The sequence below is a fragment of the Microcaecilia unicolor genome, chromosome 3, assembly GCF_901765095.1.
Source record: "Microcaecilia unicolor chromosome 3, aMicUni1.1, whole genome shotgun sequence".
Classification (NCBI taxonomy): Eukaryota; Metazoa; Chordata; class Amphibia; order Gymnophiona; family Siphonopidae; genus Microcaecilia; species Microcaecilia unicolor.
In genome coordinates this window covers 24,525,298-24,548,478 of record NC_044033.1, presented here as the reverse complement: position 1 = coordinate 24,548,478, position 23,181 = coordinate 24,525,298, and the positions used below count along the sequence as shown (strand labels likewise).

Genomic DNA, 23,181 nt, shown 5'->3' with positions numbered 1-23,181 from the left:
ACCACCGGCTCTGGCACAGGCACAGACCGTATAAGTCTGCCCAGCATTATCCTCACCTCCCCACCACCAGCCCCACCTCCCAACCACCAGCTCTGGCACAGACCGTATAAGTCTGCCCAGCCCTATCCCCACCTTCCAACCACCAGCCCCGCCTCCCGATCTTGACTAAGCTCCTGATAATAAGACAATTCAGAATATATGTGGAGCAGTGGCGTTCTGAGGGGCGCTGACACCCGGGGCGGATCGCCGATGTGCCCCGGCCCCCCCCTGTGCAGCGTGACCCCCCGGTGAAAGAACCCCCCCTCGGTTGCACGCCGCTGGGGGGGTGCCGCGTGCCGGTCGGCGTCGTTGGTTTCCATGCTCCCTCTGCCCCAGAACAGGTTACTTCCTGTTCAGGGGCAGAGGGAGCATGGAAACCAACGACGCTGACCAGCGCGTGGCACCCCCCCAGTGGCGTGCACCCGGGGCAGACCGCCCGCCCCCCCTTGGTACGCTACTGATGTGGTGTAGTTGTGTATATTCACATTGGTTGGTCTTTGTGGTATGCCTTGTTAAAGAGATGGGTCTTCAGTAGTTTGCGGAAGTTCATTAGTTCATAAATTGTTTTTAAGTTGCGGGGCAGTGCGTTCCATAACTGTGTGCTTAAGTAGGTGAAGTTTGACGCGTGCATTAATTTGTATTTTAGACCTTTGCAGTTAGGGAAGTGCAGATCAAGGAATGTGCGGGATGATCTTTTGGCATTCCTGGGTGGTAAGTCAATCAGGTCTGACATGTCGGCTGGTGCATCTCCGTGAATGATTTTATGAACTAGTATCCCTGTTTAAATCATCTCTTTTCCAATCTAAAGAGCTCTAACCTGTTTAACCTTTCTTCAGTAAGGGGGTTGCTCCATTTCCTTTTTTGCCCTTCCCTGAACCTTTTCTAATTCCACTTTCTGAGACAGGATGCCCACAACGGCACTCAAGATGCGTCATGGACCTATACGGAGGCATAATGATATTGTCAGTTAATTAAATTAATATAATTTCTCTATGACCAGCTATTCCCTCTGGCTCAATGTATGTGTTCTGTTTTTATTTGATTTCCTAACAGTACGTGCCTTTGTTTATAAATCTGATTGCTGGAACTTGATTAAACAAGTTATTAGCTTTGGTTCAATAGAACAGAGGGGCTTTCTAAATCCATTGAATATCTGTGTATTACAGATTGTTGTATATATGTATGTGGTCTCCCCCTGAATATAGACCCAATAGATTTTTTTTAATGTAATTAATAAGAATGTGCTCTGCCCTTGTAGTGTATACCAGTGTATTACTAGAGAGTAAGTAAAACCTAATAAAACAACCAGATGAGAAGACTTGCCTTTTAATTTCCAACAGTTTATTGCAATTCAACACACAAGGAATTCACTGTAGATAGTTGAAATAAGAGTGCTGCACTGATTCTGGGCCAGTACAAGTGTGATGAGTCTTTCTGTCAATATCTCAGCTAAGCGTAGGGTAAGAAAGCAATGCTGTTTACAGGGTTAGAGAGAGATGAAATACAGCGAGCCAGCTTGCAATTTCTGATTCTAAAACGAAGATCTTGGACCTATGATGAGGAGAACAATACATTTAGTCGCATTGATTATGGATCTCTAGACATGATCGATAGGCTAAAAGTTATATCCTGATTTAGACCTTGGGAGCAGAGAGACTTCAATGGGATTTGATGGAACGAGTCACATACAGTATTCACTCTGTAAGAGTGAAGATTACATGAGTCTTGTCGATAGCTGGAATGGCTGGATCTCAGTATGGATGGCGTTAGATATTTCCTGGATCGCCTAACATTCTAACTGGATAGCGGAGAAATACCATGCAAGCCCTTACCGCCTACAAAATGGGTGGTGCTGAGAGCTCACATGACAATTATTTTAATGGCCATGCACTAATGGCAACATTAGCACATGACCATTAAAACAAAATATAGAAAATTGGCTATTTTCAGGGGCGTAGCCAGACCTCGGCGGGAGGGGGGCCAGAGCCCGAGGTGGGGGGGCACTGTTTAGCCGCCGACCCCCGCCACCGACCCCCCCTCGCCGCCGCCGACCCCCCCCCCCCACCACCACTTTGGATCGCCGCAGCAACTGCAACCCCCTCTGCCACCGCCACCCCACCGCCACATCAGGTACCTTGTTGGTGGCAGGGGTCCCCAATCCTCGCCAGCCGAAGAGTTTTCTTCAGCGCCGGTCAACTCCGGCGCCTTCGTTGTGGGATCATCTGTTTCTGACACCTTACCTCCTGCACAGGGCTACATGCAGGGTGCAAGACGTAAGGCGTCAAAAACAGATGATCCCACAACGAAGGCGCCGGAGTCGACTGGCGCTGAAGGAAACTCTTCAGCTGGCAGGGATTGGGGACCCCTGCCAGCAAACAAGGTACCTGATGCGGGGCAGGGGACAGGTGGCGATGGCGGGGGGGAGGGGTCAAATATAGAAGGGGCCAGAGCATGATCTGTGGGGGCCCATGCCCCCGTGGCCCCACGTAGCTACGCCCCCGGTACAGTTGCAGTAAAAATGGCCTTAATGCACAGGGAAAACCTGCATAAGGATTCGCTAAGGCCACTTTTTACCGCAGCTTAGTATAAGGACCTCATAGTTATTTGTACTAAGGATATTGATAGAACATCACACCTTCTACTGGTATAAAATTGAAATTTTTCTCCTAGTTCATCATCTATGGTTTGCTTTTATTATTGTTCTAATAACAATTACTTATCAATCTTATTATTAAGATGATACAATATATTCCCATATTTTTATTGTAGGAAGGTTCATCCGTTGTAACTCTGGATGGAAAGACGCAATACCTGAATACCGATGATAGTCTTCTCGTACCTGCCCAAACTATGTAAGTAACAGCTATATGCATTGTTTTCGGTATTTAGTTTATTTTTATTTATTTAGTTGTTACATTTTCCCACCTATTTGTAGGTTCAATGTGGCTTACGTAGTACCGGAGAGGCCTTTGCAGGCTCCGGTGTAAACAAATACAGGGTGGTGATGTGGTAAAATCAAGTTCATGTGGCACAAACACATTAGGGAATCGGAGTACGGAAGAGTTGTGTTATTATGTCCATTACGTGCTGTACAGCGCTGCGTAACCCTAGTAGCGCTTTAGAAATGTTAAGTAGTAGTAGTTTGGTTGTGTTGCAGGGATTAAGCATTTAAGTTGGATCGGTAAGGTATACCTTTTTAAACAGGTTGGTTTTTAGTGATTTCCGGAAGTTTAGGTGGTCGTACGTCGTTTTCAAGGCTTCTGGTAATGCGTTGCACAGTTGTGTGCTTATGTAGGGAAAACTAGATGCGTAAGTTGTTTTGTATTTAAGTCCTTTGCAGCTTGGGTAGTGCAGATTTTGTATTTATTTATTTATTATTACATTTGTACCCCGCGCTTTCCCACTCAAAGCAGGTTCAATGCGGCTTACATAGTAATAGGGATTACAGGTTATTGATAGTGAAACTTGATAGGGAAAATATAAGTTCAGTAAAGCAGAATAATAGAAGATATAGGTGGGTAGAGATGTGCAAGTGTTTGGGTAAATGGGTTCATAGGATTAGTTTGGTTCATTTGGGTAGGCTTGCTTGGACAGATGGGTTTTTAATGATTTCTGGAAGGGTAGGTAGTTCCTGATTGATCGGATACTGTTAGATAAGATCGTGTTGATTCGGATGTATTTCTAATTAGTAAGTCGATCAAGTCTGTCATGTAACTCGGGGCTTCTCCGTAGATGATTTTGTGAACCAGGGTGCAGATTTTGAAGGCGATGCGTTCTTTGATTGGGAGCCAGTGTAGTTTTTCGCGGAGGGGTTTTGCACTTTCAAATCGCGTTTTACCAAATATAAGCCTAGCTGCCGTGTTTTGAGCGGTCTGAAGTTTCTTTAAGGTTTGTTCTTTACATCCCGCATAAATTCCATTGCAGTAATCTAAGTGGCTTAGTTCTATTGATTGTATCAGGTTGCGAAATGTTTCCCTCGGGGAAGGATTGCTTCACGCGTTTGAGTTTTCACATTGAGTGGAACATTTTCTTTGCTGTGGATGCCACTTGGCTCTCTAGTGTTAAGTTACGGTCCATTGTAACGCCGAGGATTTTCAAGCTGTCTGAGATAGGAAGGATGTGATCTGGGGTGTTGATACTTGTGGGGATGTCCGCGCTGTGTTGGGATGAGAGGATGAGACAATGAGTTTTTTCTTTATTGAGCTTTAGTTGAAATGCCAATGCTTACTCAGTTTCATTAATACGAACGTGCATGGCGCTGAAAGCAGGACAGGGCGCCAGCAACGAAAGACCAGCTCGGAACAAATGCTTTAGCTGGCGGGGGTTGGGGACCCCTCCAGCCAAGGTACCTTCCAGCGGCGGCAGCGGCAGGGGGTGGCGTGGCGGCGGGAAGGCAGAGGTGGTACCTTCCAGCTCCGGTGAGGGGAGGAGCAGTGGCAGCAGTAGGGAGGCAGAAGCGGCGGGGGGGGGGGGGGGGAAAGGTGACGGTGGGAGGCAGGCCAAAATGTGCCCCCCCCCATCTTGGGCTTTGGCCCCCCCCCCTCCTGTCGAGGTCTGGCTATGCCCCTGCTTGGCATACTAGACACACAACTCAGCAGTCTGATCAGACCTGGCCAGGGTTGCTCAGCATTTCCTGTCCCTGCACTCCAACCAGTATGTCCGGTGAACAGATAATCTCCATGGCAGGAGATATTGTGGGTCCCCGCCATTCACAGCTAGCACCAGAGTTTCTAAAGACAAACCTCCCTCTGTTTGATTTCGTTCATTATTCATTCGACTGGGAGAAGGACTGGATGCAGAGTTCCACAGTTGCCTATAATCAATACATCCATGTCTTACTCTTCAGAGTATGTTTTTATGCACATATGCACTTTTTAGTATTTTACAACACATGTTAAGCATTTGTATTTACATCTCTAGATACCTTATACTATTGTCACATATGCACACATATATAGATATCTTTTTTATAACAAAATATATTTCTTTGGATATCTTAACTAATATGAGTTTGATCACACATGTTAATTTTTTTAAATACTTTTATTTGTATTTTTTACATGTATTTATTTACAATCTACAATTTGGATGCCATTGTCTGTACATTTTACATTATTGTATATCTTTTCTATCTTTTTCGGGTTTTTTAATGTATTTTTTATGGTTTTTTCAGACTCCTGAGGCAGGCCTGTGGCCGAAACACAGATCTGCATTGAGTCTACAATAAACCACTGTGAATAATAGATTGTTGTCCTGGTCTCTTGCGTCATTGGTCCACTTCCCACTTTCCTTCCACTGTTAACTTCTCGTTGTGATTTTGGTGTTCATCCACACTGGTGAACTCTTTCACCTTACTCTGTTTTTTTTTGCCAATTTCTACTGCAGTGTCTCTGGGTTGCTGCACGTTTCCAGTGGGTTCCTTGAGCCCCACATGCCAAAACTTAAAAGAAGAAAATTTGCTGCTGTGTTGGCTCTCTTCAGGTGTTTTAGGACCTTGCAGTTATGTTGTCCCTCTTCCAGTATGTCTTCCTGCATCTGCTGGTACTGCTTTAACCCACTCACGCTGCCTTGGGATTATCCAGACAGTGCGATCACTGCTTTATTCCTCTACCTATGCCCCGGAATCTTTCTGCCAAATGTTGGTGCCATTTTATCCCTTCAAGGTGCCTTGCAATTTTGGTGCTGCATTGACCTCTTTCACTCCCTTGGCGGTCTTCATTTATTTTATTTATTTATTTATTCATTCATTCATGACATTTATACCCCATGCTAGCCCCAAATTGTCTAAAGTTCAATGTGACTTACAAACAAACAATAAAGTAAATAAAACATAATAATATACAGAATATAACACAAATTACAATAAGGTCAAGAAGCAAATGAATACATGTGCAGTAAGTAACCAGGGATTTCGACTATCTCAAGGACAATCAAATAATTAAGGGTGGATAGGTGAGAGCATAATTAGGCAGGACTAGATGGGAAACGAGATTAAGAAAAGGGCGTGGGTAAAATTCAAATACAGTTCTTTGTATTCAGAAATGTGTTTTTAGCAGACTTCTAAAAGTTAGGTAATCATCTGTAAACTTGATTGATTTAGGAAGAGAATTCCAATTCCAGTTTCACTCTTTATGCCAATTTGCCCTTCTGATGGTGGTGGTTTCTTGAAGCCTTCCTTCCACTGATTGTGCCCTTTGCCCTTCTTCTGCTTCTGTGAGGTGTCTGTGATACTGTTGAAGGCCTGTGTAACAGATGCCTTCCAGCAAATTTGATGGAAAATGGTTGACAAGCTCCACTGTTGCATTCTAAAACAGCTTTCCCCATAGACTTGAGTGAAGATGAACAGGACAAATAATTTAGTATCTAGATGCGAAGACTAACCAACACAAATGTTTATGGCGCAGATATTCCTATAAACAAATGTCTGGCATTGTGATACGCACAACAGCACGTGTAAACATTTTCTGATGCCTGATAAACACATCATGAAGCACCAGACAATGAAACAGAACCCAATGGCATCACATTGGTCTCTGTTCAGACATGATACAGTTCAATCAACATGTAATTTATGATTAATGAGTTTTTATCTATTCTAATTATATTGTTCATAGTGATCTGTAATTTATATCTCATTCAGTGTGTTTGTGTTACTTATGCATGGTTGATGAGCTTCAAAATTTAATCTATTATTCAATGTACATTTGTTTAATCAAACAGTAGTCTCTGGTATGTGAGGCAATAAATAAACTGTCATTGTGTATTAAGCGAAGAAATACTGGTAAGACTTTGGCTGTTTCTAAAAAGAAATCATGAGTAAATTTATATGCAATATGCAATACAATAATTATAAAGCTAGGGCATCTTTATTTTAACCCTTCCTCCCCCAGATTCCGACACTTCTCTAGGGCAGTCTTCTGTTTATATAGAAAGAATGAATAAATTTTGCTCTATCCTGCATGAAAACCAAAGGTCAATTTCATTGAGGCCTTAAGACTTCACCTTTTTGCATGTGCCCCACAATGTCCTTCAAGTAGCATATGAAAATTGCCAACCAGTTTTTGTCATGAGTCCTACTCAATCCTGCATTTTCCACTTCGCTACTTTTTTTTAGGTATAATTCATTCATAAATATCTGTTTTCGATATGCCATGGAAGTAACTGAGAAACCTAGAAACCTAGAAAATGAAGGTAGATAAGGGCCATATGATCTATCCAGTCTGTACATCCATACCATCTACTACCCCTTACAAATCTCATGTACTTGTCCCAAGCTTGCTTGAATTCAGAAATAGTCTTTGTTTCCATTACCTTCACCGGGAAGACATTTCATGTATTCACCACCCTTTCCATGAAGTATTTCCTTAGCTTACATCTGAGACTGTCCCTTTTCACCTTTATGTTATGCCCTCTCATTCATGACCTCCTATGCATTTATGCCACAGAGGTATTTAAATGTCTATGTCATATCTTCCCTCTCCTGCTTTTCTACCAAAGTATACATATTGCAATCTTAAAATCTGTCCCCATACGCTTTCCACACAAAGTGGAGGAACATTCAGTCCCTACGTATACCAGCAAGAAAGAGTCCAAGGAGTAGGGTAGATAGGCTCTTCCAAAAAGTCAAGGGAGATGTCAACTCAACAAGGTGATCTTTACTAAAACAAAATTAAAGTCTTTTGTTTTGTTTCAATAAAGATCACCTTGTTAAGTTGACGTCTCCTTTGTATTTTTGGAAGAGCCTATCTACCCTTCTCCTTGGACTCTCCCATACACTTTCCCCGAGATTCTATAAAGGTCGGCCAAATTTGTGTGCAATCCTGAGTTTTGTGTGGAACTAAATTAGTTAATGAGCCAATAACACTCAATAATTGTCTACTAATAATTATTACTACTACTACTTATCATTTCTATAGGTCTACTAGATGCATGCAGCACTGTATGCTAATCATGTAAGAGAGAGTCCCTGCTTGACAAAGCTTACAATCTAATCAAGACAGATGAATAGGACAAATAATGGATAAGGGGGCTGATATTCAGACCGTGGGAGTTAGACCGGCTAACTTCCGTGGTAGGCACAGAACCCGGATATTCAATGCTGGGCCATTTCCTGTGACTGGCATTGAATATCTGGTTTATTTTTGGCCGGTTTAAAGATAACTGGGTAAGTCAATATTCAGACTTAGCTGGTTATCTTTAAACTGGCCAAAGATATCCCACCTTTTCACATGGCCAAATATGGCCGCTAAACTGGCTTTAAAAATAGACAGATGGCCGGTTATGCCACTAACCAGGGATATTCCGCAGGGGATAACTGGTAATCCCTCGCTGAATATCGGCAGCCGTTCTGGCTCGTTAAATAGTGCTGAATATCGTCTGGAAGGAAATTACTTAAGGAGGGAATGATAAAACAGACATGGGTACTGAACAAGTGAGTGGGGTTAGGAGTTAAAAGCAGCCTCAAAAAGGTGTGTTTTTAGCGTAGATTTGAAGACGGACAGATCTGGTGCTTGACGTACTGATTCAGGACGTCTGTTCCAGGCATATCATGCAGAAAAATAAAAGGAACAGAGTCTGGACTTGGCAGTGGAGGAGAAGGGTACAGATAAGAGAGATTTACCTGATGAACGGAGTTCCTGGGGAGGAATGTAGGGAGAGATAAGAGTTGAGAGGTACTTAGGAGCTGCAGAATGAATGCACTTATAAGTCAATGAGAAAAGTTAGAACTGTGCGCAGAAATGGATAGGGAGTCAATCAAGTGACCTGAGGAGAGGGCTAATATATGCATAGCAACACTGGCGGAGAGAGAGATGGCTTAGTGGGAGACTAAGAAACAAGTTGCAGTAGTCTAAGCGTTAGGAGATAAGAGTGTAGATAAAGCTTTTGGTAGTGTGCTCAGAAAGGAAGGGATAAATTTTGGTGATATTATAGAGAAAGAAACGACAGGTTTTAGCAGTCTGTTGGATATGTGCAGAGAAAGACAGAGGGCATTCTCCAGAATTGTACACAGGGCTGCCGAGAGGGGGGGCAGAGGGGGCAAAATTCCCCAGGCCCGGGCCTCCAAGGGCAGCCCGGCACTGGGATCTCTCTCTCTCTCTCCTGTTCTTGACAGAACCCGGGTGATCATGTCCCGACAGGAGCAGGAGAGAGAACTCCAGCGCCGTGTCCCCCCTTGGAGGCTGGGGAGGACCCAGAGGAGCAGACATAGACCTCTGGTTTGGCTGGCAGGGGTCCCCCCAGATCCCGCCAGCAGAAGAGATCTTCCTCCAGCGCTGCTCTTCACTCTGCCGCATTGCCTGCCATGTGGCTGCTTTTCCCCTCAGGCCGCACATGCACATTTGCAACATGAGAGAAAAAGCAGCCGCGGGGGCAGGCAATGCGGCAGAGGAAAGAGCAGCACTGGAGGAAGACCTCTTCTGCTGGCGGGGCCTCAGGATTTTTTTTTTTTTGTGTGTTACATTTGTACCCTGCGCTTTCCCACTCATGGCAGGCTCAATGCGGCTTACATGGGGCAATGGAGGGTTAAGTGACTTGCCCAGAGTCACAAGGAGCTGCCTGTGCCTGAAGTGAGAATCAAACTCAGTTCCTCAGTTCCCCAGGACCAAAGTCCACCACCCTAACCACTAGGCCACTCCTCCACTGTTGCTACTATTTGAGATTCTACATGGAATGTTGCTATTCCACTAGCAACATTCCATGTAGAAGTCGGCCCTTGCAGATCACCAATGTGGCCACGCAGGCTTCTGCTTCTGTGAGTCTGACGTCCTGCACGTACGTGCAGGACGTCAGACTCACAGAAACAGAAGCCTGCGCAACCTTCTACATGGAATGTTGCTAGTGGAATTGCAACATTCCATGTAGAATCTCCAATAGTAGCAACAGAATCTCAGTAGTAGCAACATTCCATGTAGAATGCCCAATAGTAGCAACATTCCATGTAGAATCTCGAATGGTAGCAACATTCCATGTAGAATGTCCAATAGTATCTATTTTATTTTTGTTACATTTGTACCCTGCGCTTTCCCACTCATGGCAGGCTCAATGCGGCTTACATGGGGCAGTGGAGGGTTAAGTGACTTGCCCAGAGCCACAAGGAGCTGCCTGTGCCGGGAATTGAACTCAGTTCCTCAGGACTAAAGTCCACCACCCTAACCACTAGGCCATTCCTCCACTCCCGCCAGCCAAGGTATTTGCAGTTCTGGCAGGCGAGGGCGGCAGCAGCGGCGATCCTGGAGGGGCGGCAGCGGCCCTACTCCAGGCCCAGCTCAGTCTCTCGGCGGCCCTGCTTTTTTCTTCTGGCCACTCAAATACAAATGAGGCATTAGAGCTAAAAGCCTGGGAGAGGAAGAATAGTAGCTGCCAGACAGAGGAAGGTTGTACCAGTGGCTAAGAGTTTTATTGATTACACCTATCGCCTGATTGGTCCTTTCACTGGCAGCTGGTTTACTGACTACTTGATGTACTTAGCCTGATTCTAATACTCTTTCTATTTTTATGCAGGTATCATTGGGAAAGAAGAGAAGGATGCATTGCATTGTATGTCACACAAGATCCCACACGGAAGAAACGTTACGCCTAACTGCTATTACGTTCTTTAACTACGTGACAAATGGCTTTCCAGTATACAACCTTCTATCAAATATTATATATATAGAGGGATAAAATAACCTAGGATCAAAGGGGGGAAGTTATCAAGGTGTGTGGTAAAGAATTTTCCCCCACCTTGAATCACCATGAGAGTCACCAACCTGCAATATCTCAGTATTACAGGTTGCTGACTGCTGTAGTAAATGAATAATGTTGTTTTCAAGCCACCACACAAGCAGCATTATTCCAGCAGCCCAGGAGCATCAGTGCTCCCAGGCCATGGCATAAAAGGGCCAGTTGGAGCTCTCAAACCTGACCACCATGAGCACCCTCACCCCTCCAGTCTTCAGCCAACCGCCCAGTCATCACGTGACACCCTTGTGCAAGACTACAACCCCTTGATCCTCACCCAAACCCCTGACCAAGACTCCAACTCCCTGATCCTAACCTGAACGCCCCCGATCATCAGCTCCACTAGATGAGCACCCCAGCACCCAAAAGAACCCTCTCCCGGACCCCTTGGGACTACCCGAACAGTGATCTAGTGGTTCCCCTGGCAGAAGTGATCCCCAGTCATCCCCTTGCTGGCACCTTCATTCAATATAGCACCCCTAGTGGTAGTTTCACAGTACTACCTGTAAGGGTCAAGCATTTACATAGTAATGAGCTACTTTACATTCATTTGCATGTTTGCATCTCATTACTGATTGCCTTGCTATGATGTAACTTACCTGCACTAGTGCCCTTTAAATCACATTAAGGGTCATATAACATGTAACACAGCTTGATAACTTCCTCCCTAAATGAGAAAACTCCTAAGGGTAGATATTCAAAAGGATTTAACAAGCAAGAGAGGCTCCTACCTTCTTAAACCCCGATCAGCGGTCTAGGAGAGGATATTCAGAGACACTGTTGAATATTCCCTCTGACCGCCACAGCATTGTGTGGTTAATGCAGGGGTGGAGTCAGAGTGGAGCCAGAGCCATATTCAGTGCTAACGTGCAAAAACAGAAGTCCTATCTTTGCCCAGATAGATACGCCAGGACCGGCACCGAAGATCAACCGGCACGCGAGATCCCAAACGTCAGTGCACAGATAACATAACAGTTTATTTTTCTAGCCCGCAATGCCTCCCGGTTCAAAGCGGGTTGCAAACAACAAAGCTGAACAATCCAAAAATACAAAGTAACAGGGATACAAAAGCTAACAATCTTTTCCTATTAAAATTACAAAAACAAATGAATCTTAAGCAAACCTCTAAAATGTGCACAGCTTGATGCCTGTACTATTAAAGAAGAAATGTCTTTACTCAGTTTGGCAACCTGGTAAGATATTAAAGAATTTATCATTTTCTTCTGTATTTTTCCCTTTAAAGACGGAAAAGAAAACAGATGAGATGATCAGGTCTCGCGCCTAAAAATGGACAAAACAAAACAATTTGTTACATATGAAGGAGCTAAAGCATGAGATACTGGGGACATCAAACTAGCTTGTTTAAAAACAACATGAGTTGCCACCAGCAACCATTGAACTTTGGAATAATACATTGTTAAATGATCAGAGTGTTTTAAGGAATAAATCAGCCGCTGTGCGGTATTTTGAATAGTCTGTAATTTCCAAATGAATGTTTGACACGGGCGTAGCCAGACCTTGCCGGGAGGGGGGGGGCAGAGCCCTAGGTGGAGGGGCACTGTTTAGCCGCCCCCCCCCCACCGCCACCCCCGAGCCGCCGCCGCCACATTGGACCCCCCTGCTGGCCTGCCAACGACCCCCTTGAACCCCCCTCCCGCCACCAATCCTCCCCCGCCGTCACCGCCCGCCCCGCCGCCGCATCAGATACCTTGTTTGCTGGCGGGGGTCGCCGAACCCCACCAGCCGAAGAGAGTCTTCTTCAGCGCCGGAGTAGCACCTTCATTCAACGAAGTTCCTGGTGCGATCAGCTGTTTGAATGCCTTACGTCCTGCACGGGGTTACATGCACGGCGCAGGACGTAAGGTGTCGAAACAGCTGATCGCACCAGGAACTTCGTTGAACGAAGGCGCTACTCCGGTGCTGAAGAAGACTCTCGGGCTGGTGGGGTTTGGGGACCCCGCCAGCAAACAAGGTATCTGATGAGGCGGCGGGGCAGGCGGCGACGGCAGGGGAGAGTTAGTGGCAGGAGGGGGGTTCAAGGGGATCGTCGGCAGGGGGGCCAGGGCCAAATCTATGGGGGCCCAGGCCCCCTCAGGCCCCACATAGCTACGCCACTGGTTTGACAATATCCTAAACAGACTGTATTACAGTAGTCCAAAGAACAAAGTAACAGTGCGCCAACAACCGAAATTGATGAACTTCAAAGTATTTACAAATGCAACACAATTTGCACACAAGGAGAAAAGCTTCCTGTACTACCTTGTTGACATGGAGCTCCATGGTACCTGTTGAATCCAGTTACACCCCTAAAATCCATGACTTTAAAATTGCTGACCACCATGGGCTTAGTATCACCCGGCCAGTTCCTCAACTACATGAAAAGCAAATGGTTCTGAGAAACAAATTTTATAATACCAAATAGACAAGAAAGAGGATCGTAAAAGATAAATGATAAGTAACCTCAATCGAGAAATCTAAGGGGTGTTTCTATAACAGGCACTTCAATTTAAGCACCCAAAGACTATTCCTGAACCTCATCTGGGCACCCAGATTACATTATTGAATACTAGCTCAAAACCATATTGATGTGACCATTTACACCAGGTCAATGGCAAGGGTAAATGGTCATGTCTTAAGTGCACAACACAAAAGGAAGTGGAAAAGAAACCAAATTCAAGAGATCAACCAGGATAAGATGCTCCAAACACAACTTTATTTGGACCCTACATGGTCCATGTTTCGGCTTTAAAAAGCCTTTATCAGGGGTCAATTGATGAGTGCTCAATTTTATACCGACTGACGATGGAGCGCATGAACAAATATCTCTTGATCAGGGGAGGTATACTATCTAACACCAACAGATTCAATTAATGTTGTGTTTGGAGCATCTTATCCTGGTGTTTGGACTGATCTCTTGAATTTGGCTTCTTTTCTACTTCCTTTTGTATTGTTCTATTTTTGTGGAAAGTGTGAACCCCATTTGTTTTTTGCACATGTCTTAAGTGCTCCATTCAGTGCTGGAACTTATAGTATTCAATAAGTTATGTGTGCAAGTTATAGACATGCTGTGATAAGTAAGAGGGTGTCCTATAGAGTGTAGGCCACTAGAGGGCGCTAGAAGAAGGTGGAGGTCGCTAGGACCGGGGAGAGCCTGGGGAGGCCCACAGGTGCAGGAGATTATGGGCTGGGTCCTGGGTGGCTAATTAACCACTTTATACCCCACCTGAGTTGTGAAAGGAGGGAAGTGAGCTAGCAGCAGGAGAAGAGAGAGCCCCTGAAAGATACTGGTTAACCTTGTGGACTTGTGGAGGACAGTGTGTCCAAAGGAGATCAGCAGGCTGAAAATCCTTGGGTAAGAAGTCCCTAAAGCATTAGAGTTTGACTGTGTGTCTAGAACTGTGTGTTCAAAGAGGGACTGTGTGTCCGAAGTGCTAAGAGAAGCAGGCTGCAAAGCCTGGGGTTGAGAGTCCCCAAAGTATTGGTATAGTACTGAGCCCATGTATCTGTGTGGGGAGGCTCAATGTGAAGATCTATGAAAGCATAAAGTGTTAGGCTAGAAGAAGTGTGCCCAGGGGCTGGAATAAAGAGTTGCCTGAGATATATGCAGTTGGTGAGACCTGCTTAATTTGCTGAGTGGAAACCAGGTCACCCTGAGTGATAAAGGGGTAGCACACTAATCTGCATATGATTTGCATATTGAGAACCAGGTCACCCTGAGTGAGAAGGGGGATATCACAATGCCCATGCCCTTCCCATGTTCCACCCATTTGTACAACCCCCTTGCAGTTAACTGCTAAAGCACTTCAACATCATCTTATACTATAGCGAATAGTGTACTTAGGGGTCCTTTTACTAAGCTACGCTAAAACGTGTCGTTAGCACACCCTTATGTGGATCTTTCCAGTGTAGGAAGAAGCCTCAGAGCCATGGAGTAACTATTTCCTAATTGCTTTCCTTCATTCAATTATCAACTTAAAAACCTCCCTTCATTTTTTAATTTCCTTCAGAATGCAAAAATAGTCATGGGTAACACGGTAAGTGATGGCAGATAAAGACCTGAATGGTCCATCCAGTCTGCCCGACAGTCACGTTCATTATCAATTTTAGATTCATTGTCAATTCTAGATTAAAGCAACAATGAACGTGATATTATATACTTGATCGTGGTCTTTCTTTGTTGTTTCTGAGACACAGACCGAAGAAGTCCACCCAGCTCTGTCCTTATGTTCCAACTAGTGGAGTTGATGTCAAATCCTATCCAAATTTGTCTTTTCATTTGCAGGACACAGACCATAAAAGTCTGCCCAGCCCTGTCCTCACATTCCAAGTTACTGAATTTTTCGTTAAAGCTCTCTATAGCCCATCCTATGCCAGATTGCTATATGCAGCACTCAGACTGTACAGGCCAGCCCAGCATCGGTCTTAGTTGATACAGCCAGAGTTGCCATCTAAGCACCACTTGATGTGCAAACACATATGCAACCTTTAAGTTTTGGGGGTTTTATACCATTCATTTTCTAACTAGCGATCCTCTGTGTTCATCCCATGCCATTTTGAATTCTGCCACAGTTTTCTTTTCGCCACCACCTCCCTCCGGAGGGCATTCCAGGCATCAACCACCCTTTCCGTGAAAAATAATTTTCTGACATTACTCCTAAGTCTACCACACCAGAACCTCAATTCATGTCCTCTAGGTTTACCATTTTCCCTTCTCTGGAAAACATTTGTTTCTATATTAATACCTTTCAAGTATTTAAACGTCTGCATCATATCTCCCCTGTCCCTCCTCTTCTCTAGGGTATACATATTCAGGTCTTCCAGTCCCTTCTCATATGTCTTTTGGCACAATCCCCATATCATTTTTGTTGCCTTCCTTTGGACCACTTCAAGTCTTCTTACATCTTTAGCAAGATACGGCCTCCAAAACGGAACACAATACTCCAGGTGAGGCCTCACCAAAGACTTGTACAGGGGCATCAACACCTCCTTTCTTCTGCTGGTTACGCCTCTTTCTATACAGCCTAGCATCCTTCTGGCTACAGGCACCGCCTTGTCACACGGTTTCATCATCTTCAGATCCTCAGATACTATCACCCCAAGATCTGTTTCCGTCTGTGCATATCAGTCTCTCACCGCCTAACACAACATCTCCCTTGGATTTCTACTTCCTAAAACTTAACGCAGAAAAAACACAATGTCTTGTACTCACCTCACAACATAACACAAAAAACTTCACCACCATAATCACACCATAATGTTCCCTTCCGGTCTCGCAAAACTTGAAAATTCTTGGAGTCACCATTGATCGAAACCTCACTCTTGAAATGCACGTGAAAAACACGAAGAAAAAGATGTTCTACACCATGTGGAAACTTAAAAGAGTAAAACCTTTCTTCCCGAGATACATCTTCCGGACCCTGGTACAGTCAATGGTAATAAGTCATCTGGACTACTGCAATGCACTGTATGCCGGGTGCAAAGAACAGACAATCAAAAAAACTCCAAACTGCCCAGAATACGGCTGCCAGACTTATATTTGGAAAAACTAAATACGAAAGCGCAAAACCCCTAAGAGAGAAACTCCACTGGCTCCCACTTAAGGAACGCATTGCGTTCAAGATCTGCACGATTGTACACAAACTCATTCATGCAGACGCCCCAATCTACATGCTAAACCTCGTGGACCTACCTCCCAGAAATGCCACAAGATCATCCCGCAAATTTCTCAACCTGCACTACCCCAGCTGCAAAGGACTTAAATACAAGCTGATGCATGCCACTACCTTCTCTTTCATGAGCACGCAGTTATGGAATGCATTACCTACAGACTTGAAAGCAATCAACGAAACAACTATCTTTCGAAAATCTCTGAAAACATTCTTCTTCAACAAGGCCTACAATTGAGAACATATAGAGGCATATTTTCAAAGCACTTAGCCTTCCAAAGTTCCATAGAAACCTATGGAACTTTGGAAGGCTAAGTGCTTTGAAAATATGCATCATAGCCTCACTAAGACACCTCACCAACCCACTCAATTATGAACGCCCACCTTCTATAACTACCCTAATCACTCTCTTCCTTCTTCTTTCTTCCCTTCCTTGATCGCTACACATTACTAACTGTATCTGATATCATGAAATGACAATGTTAACAAATCTATGTAAGCCATATTGAGCCTGCAAATAGGTGGGGGAATGTGGGATACAAATGCAATAAATAATAATAAGTGCATCACTCTGCACTTCTCTGCATTGAATTTTAATTGGCAAAGATTTTTTGCACATTCTCTTTCATGTTTTCCACTCCCTCTGGGGTGTCACAAATCTTGGTAACATCCATAGAAAGGCAAGCCTTTCCTTCAAACCCTTCGGCAATGACGCTCACAAATATATTGAACAGAATCGGCCCCAGCACTGATCCTTGAGGCACTCCACTATTCACTTTTACTTCCTCCAAGTGAATTCCATTCACCACTACCCTCTGGCGTCTGTCTGTCAACCAGTTCCTAATTGACTTCACCACTTTGGGGCCTAACTTCAGCCTGTCAAGTTTATTCAAGAGCCTTCTATGAGGAACCGTGTCAAAGGCTTTGCTGAAATCTAGGTAGATTACATCTAGCGCATGTCCTCGGTCCAATTCTCTGGTCACCCAGTCAAAGAATCCAATCAGATTCGTTGGCACAATTTACCTTTGTAAACCATGTTGTGTTGGATCTTGTAACATAGGTGTATGCAAAAACATTTTTTCAATTTTCCACACAAAATAATTTCACTTAAAATGAATCCTCTTCTCAGTTCAAACCATTCATCATTAGTAGCAGCTTTTAAATGTTTTTTTCTATGCTCTTCATCAATTTTTACTAGGAACAATTACTCACAATATATCATCATAATCTTTCAAAAGTAGTTACTAGATAGCTTTCAAAAACACATTTCTTCGGAAAAATCCACTTTGTTCCTTATGGAAACATAGAAACATGACAGCAGATAAAGGCCATATGACCCATCCAGTCTGCCCATCCTCTGTAACCCCTAACTCTTCCTGTTCCTAAGCGATCCCACATGCTTATCCCATGCCTTTTTAAATTCTGGAACAGTCCTCGACTCCACCACCTCCACCGGGAGGCCATTCCACGCCTCCACCACCCTTTCTGTGAACTAATACTTCCTTAGGTTACTCCTAAGCCTATTCCCTCTTAACTTTGTCCTATGCCCCCTCATTCCAGAGCTCTCCTTCATTTGAAAAAGGCTCTCTTCCTGTACATAAATGCCCTTGAGATATTTAAACGGCTCTACCATGTCTCCTCTCTCCCTCCTCTCTTCCAGCGTATACATGTTGAGGTTCATAAGCCTGTCCCTATAATTTTTGCGTTCAAGACCGCTTACTAATTTCGTAGCCGCCCTCTGGACCGACTCCATCCTGTTTATATCTTATAATATCGCCAAGCAGTCTTCAGCATATAAGTCTGACACGGCCAGCACCTAGCGACTCCTGCCACTGCATCAGGGAAAATGACTTGTGCTGTGCAATCATCAGCTTTCTCATCTAAGCACAGTTTAATTGCTGTTTAACATTAGCACACGACTGTTAACAAAAATGACTGTGTGAGTCCACACCGCCAGCTATTTTGTAGGTGGTAAGGACTCACGCGATAATCACGCCATAATCAGTTAGTGTGTGGTAATGCTGACACATTAAGGGGTCCTTTTACTAAGCTGCAGTAAGAGGGGGCCTGCACTAGCATCAGCGTGTGTTTTTGACATGATGAATGTTGCTACTCTTTGGGGTTCTGGAATCTTGCTACTCTTTGGGATTCTGGAATCTTGCTACTCTTTGGGATTCTGGAATCTTGTTACTCTTTGGGATTCTGGAATCTTGCTACTCTTTGGGGTTCTGGAATCTTGCTACTCTTTGGGATTCTGAAATCTTGCTACTCTTTGGGATTCTGAAATCTTGTTACTCTTTGGGGTTCTAGAATCTTGTTACTCTTTGGGATTCTGGAATCTTGTTACTCTTTGGGGTTCTGGAATGTTGCTACCAATTGGGTTTCTGCCAGGTTCTTGTGACCTGGATTGGCCACTTCTGGAAGCAGGATATTATTATTATTTTTATTATTTATTGCATTTGTATCCCACATTTTCCCACCTTTTTGCGGGCTCAGTGTGGCTTACAATACATTATGAATCATGGAAATACAATTTGTTACAACTCGGTTATGGATTACATTGTGATGAGTTATGCGAGACAAAGTCAAAGTATCGTTAAGGAATATAATAATGGAAAAGAGCACTGAAACATTGGAAGGAAATAACGGAAACAAAAAGGGGCAATATATAATAACAGGAAAACATTTGGTATACATTTTCTGTGAGTAAAGGTATGAGTGTGGTGAGATTACGGGGGATGAGAATTCAGAAGTGGCTGTATTGATGCATTACTGAACAGTGAGTGTGGGCTTTATGTGTTTTGGTGTATTGGGCTAGACGGACCATTGGTCTGACCCAGTATGGCTATTCTTATGTTATGCTCAGAAATGTAAAACGTGTTTTTAAAGAAGATTAAATTAGAGGGATAAAGCAGTGGCTCCCAAACAAAGTGCCGCGGCACCATCAGGGGTGCCGCAGCGCATCGCTCCCTACTTTCTCCTCCTGCAGGTCTCGCATCTGCTGCTTCCTGCTTCTTCCCCTGCCGCTGCTGCAGTGCTTGCAGCTTACATTCTCGGGCGTCCGCGATTCACACGGGCACTTCCCTCTGCCATGTCCGGCCCTCACAACAGGAAGTTGCATCAGAGAGGGCTGGACACGGCAGACTGGGAAGGCACCGGAGTGCCTGTGTGAATCGCGGATGGCCCCGAAATTGTAAGCTGCAAGCACTGCAGTGGCAGCAGGGGAAGGAGCAGGCAGCGATCCTGGACCTGCAGGAATAAAGGTAGGAGCGATGCTGGATATGAGGGAAGATGTGCTGATGTGAGAGGAGGGGGATGCAGAGGAAGGGAAAGGGAGACCTATGTGGTGGGGGGGGGGGGTGTGGAGACCTATGTGGTGGGGTGCCGCGAACTGAAAAAATTTGGGAACCCCTGGGATAAAATACTATTAGCCTTGTAATCCAGTATTTAAAAATGCTTTCTGCTCCAGGAGAAAAGTTAAAAAAGCAAGCTTAGAAATACTTTTCTAATCCTCAGGTATAACAGCCACAAAAGTCTACAAATATTTTAAAAATCCAACAGGTTCTATGGCTTATGAATTATAAATAAATGCTATGAATAAAACATAATAAGCACCAGTTAATATCAGTTACAGAAGCATTTGCCCTACAGGAGAGAGTTTCTTATTAATGCTATGAGACATTATTAATAATCTTACAATGTACGTGATTAAATCAACTTGCTTTGCGTATATTTAGGAACCAGTGGGCTAACAGTTGAGGAAGTCTGCCATAAATTTTATTTTATTTTATAAATGATATCAAAAACACTTCCTACTTTATCACTTTTTAGAAATCTACCTCTCTCTTCCTCTGTCTCTGTAAAAGTATAAGAATAGGGTCAGTCAGCACAATAGGAACAGGGTAAATGCAGAAAATATGATTATATACTGTACCTATAGAATTACTTTGTATTAATGAACTAATGAAACATTAGATTTAAAAACGTTCGGTGTTAATCACATTTTTCTTAAAACAAGTGTAGCATCCCCTTCGGGGTGTTCCTGGATCCAGGGCCTGACCTAGTCGGAGCCTCCAAAGGGCAGTCTCTGTCTGGCACTTACTGACTTGGCGATCGGCGCTTCCACCTGGGGTAGAAAAGTGTTAGCGGGTGGGATTACCCTCTTCTTCCCCCCTCCCCCCGGAAAAATCCAAAAAGACTGCTCTGAATAAGACTGGCTAATAAATTAAACAGGTTTTATTGACTTATTCACACAAGTCTCTACATACATCATCTTATGCGCTTAAGAAATGAGGATTTCTTATCACATTAACTCAGTTACCATAAGCAAACACCAACAGTCTTGTTACTTCACCTGTTGAACCAGTATAACAAATACTTTCTAATTTCTACACTACTAATAGCATTTATATAGCGCTACCAGACGCACGCAGCGCTGAACACTTGACATAGAGAGACAGTCCCTGCTCAAAGAGCTTACAATCTAGGTAAAACAGACAGACAAGACATTACGGGCAAGGGAATTACAGGGTAAAGAGGAACAGGGAGGAGAAGGGCAAATGAGTAGCCGTTAGGAGCCAAAGGCAGTAGTGAAAAGGTGAGCTTTCAGCATAGATTTAAAAACAGGTAGAGATGGAGCTAGACGTATGGGTTCGGGAAGATGGTTCCAGGCATAAGGTGGCGCAAGACAAAAGGAACGAAGTCTGGAGTTAGCGGTGGAGGAGAAGGGGGACGACAAGAGAGATTTGTTCAGAAAGCGGAGTTCACGGGGAGGAATGTAGGGAGAGATGAGAGAGGAGAGGTAGTGAGGGGTCATAGAGTGGATGCACTCAGACCAATAGCATTAGTCTTTAACCCGGATCTTCAGAACCAGTAACGTGTAGTCTTCAACACTCCCTTAAAACCCTTCAGTCTTCATTGGCAAGGTAGTAGCTGAAAGCCCTTCCCAGTTTCTTAGTTAATTCTGTGTGTGGACATGGCTGTATTACGTAGGTCCTTCTCAGTGCATTTTTTTCTAGCAAAAAAGGTGCCGGTACTCAAATGCCAGGCCACCCTTCCGGGATGGGGTGATCACTGAGGGACCCACCCCATAATAGCCAGGACCTTGCAACCAGTCACGGAATCTATGACAAGGCACAATTGTTGTGTAGAGCCTTAGCTCTTTCATTAAAACTTGGGGTCCATGAGTCAATTTTAGTAGACAATGGACAAGGTGCCGGTACTCAGTACCCCCTCAAAAAAAAGCCCTGGTCCTTCCTCTCCTTTCAAATGCTGGTCCACCCTCACACAGTCCCCTAGACCTCACCCCTCCGATCAGGGCCGCCGAGAGGGGGGGGACAAAAGTCCCGGGGCCCGGGCCTCCAGGGGGGCCCGGCACCGCCGCCGCCTGGCCTGCCCTCTGTCGCCGCCTGGCCCGCCCTCCGTCACTCCCACAACTAACCTTAAGCCTTCGCAGCAAGCAGCAGCAGGTCAGGCCACTCCTTCCTTCCATGTCCCGCCCTCGCCTGATGTAACGTCTGCGAGGGCGGGGCACGGAAGGAAGGAGGAGAGGTCTGTCCTGCCGCTGCTTGCTGCGAAGTGAAAGGAGGCTTAAGGTTAGTTCCGAGGGCCCGATAGCAGGTGAAGGGGGGCCCGGCGACCTCGTGTGGGTGGACAGCGGCGATCTCGGGTGGGCGGCGACCTCGGGTGGGGGGGGGGCCCGGGTGTGGCCTTGCCCTGGGCCCGGCTCCGTCTCTCGGCGGCCCTGCCTCCGCTGGACTTCTCTTGAGCTTGTGGCTGTTAGACTCCCAGGCTGGCTATGTCTGTCTCTGCTGCAGCTTCCAGGAAGCTTTCCCTGGGCTCCTAGTGCTGGCCACATCCATGGAGCCTTGCTGGGCTCCTAGTGCCCATCATGCTGTGGATGCCTTGCCCCTCACTAGAGGGTCCTTTTACTAAGGTGCGCCGAAAAATGACCTGCGCTGTTGGATGAGCATAGGTCCATTTTTCAGCGCTCCTGTAAAAAAGGCCTTTTTTTATTTTAGCCGAAAATGGACTTGACGCAAAATGAAAATTGGCACGTGGCCATTTTGGGCCTGAGATCTTACTGCCACCCATTGACTTAGAGGTAAGGTCTCACGCGCTAACTGGGTGGTAATCGTCAGCACACGTACAATGCCGATTACCATTTGGTTAGCGCTGCAAGCTGGAAATTTTCCAGGGCGTGTAGTTGGCGCGTAAAAAATGAAATTGCTGCCCAGGCCACTCGGAAGCCAGTCGGTAGTTCTGAATTGGTACGCGTTGGGCGCACGTAGGCACCTGCGTGGCTTAGTAAAAGGGCCCCTAGTTCTCTCTTCAAGAGGTCCAGCAAGGTTTCTCCTTGCTGGGGTCAGGCTTACTAGCTCTTAACAGAGATCCCCACTAGAGGGCTACCTCTGCTCCTCTCAGCCCCTATGAGGAAAGGCTAAAGAGGCTAGGGCTCTTCAGCTTTGAGAAAAGGCAGCTGAGGGGAGATATGATAGAGGTCTATAAAATAATGAGTGGAGTTGAACGGGTAGATGTGAAGCGTCTGTTCACGCTTTCCAAAAATACTAGGACTAGGGGGCATGCAATGAAGCTACAAAGTAGTAAATTTAATACAAATCGGAGAAAATGTTTCTTCTCTCAACGTGTAATTAAACTCTAGAATTCATTGCCGGAGAATGTGGCAAAGGCGGTTAGCTTAGCAGAGTTAAAAAAAAGGTTTGGACGGCTTCCTAAAGGAAAAGTCCATAGACCATTA

General features: G+C 45.0%; 1 protein-coding gene across 2 annotated transcripts in view; it reads left to right on the top strand.

Annotated features, from left to right (window-relative positions):
• Positions 1-11,978, top strand: part of HAAO (3-hydroxyanthranilate 3,4-dioxygenase) — a 77,795-nt gene extending 65,817 nt beyond the window's left edge. For both annotated transcript variants that reach the window (XM_030195791.1, XM_030195790.1), the window contains 2 exons: positions 2,809-2,891; positions 10,540-11,978. In XM_030195791.1, the coding sequence (XP_030051651.1) occupies positions 2,809-2,891; positions 10,540-10,618 (162 nt within the window). In that variant the 3' untranslated portion in view covers positions 10,619-11,978. The remainder of the gene's footprint in view (positions 1-2,808; positions 2,892-10,539) is intronic.
• The last annotated feature ends 11,203 nt before the right edge of the window (positions 11,979-23,181 follow it).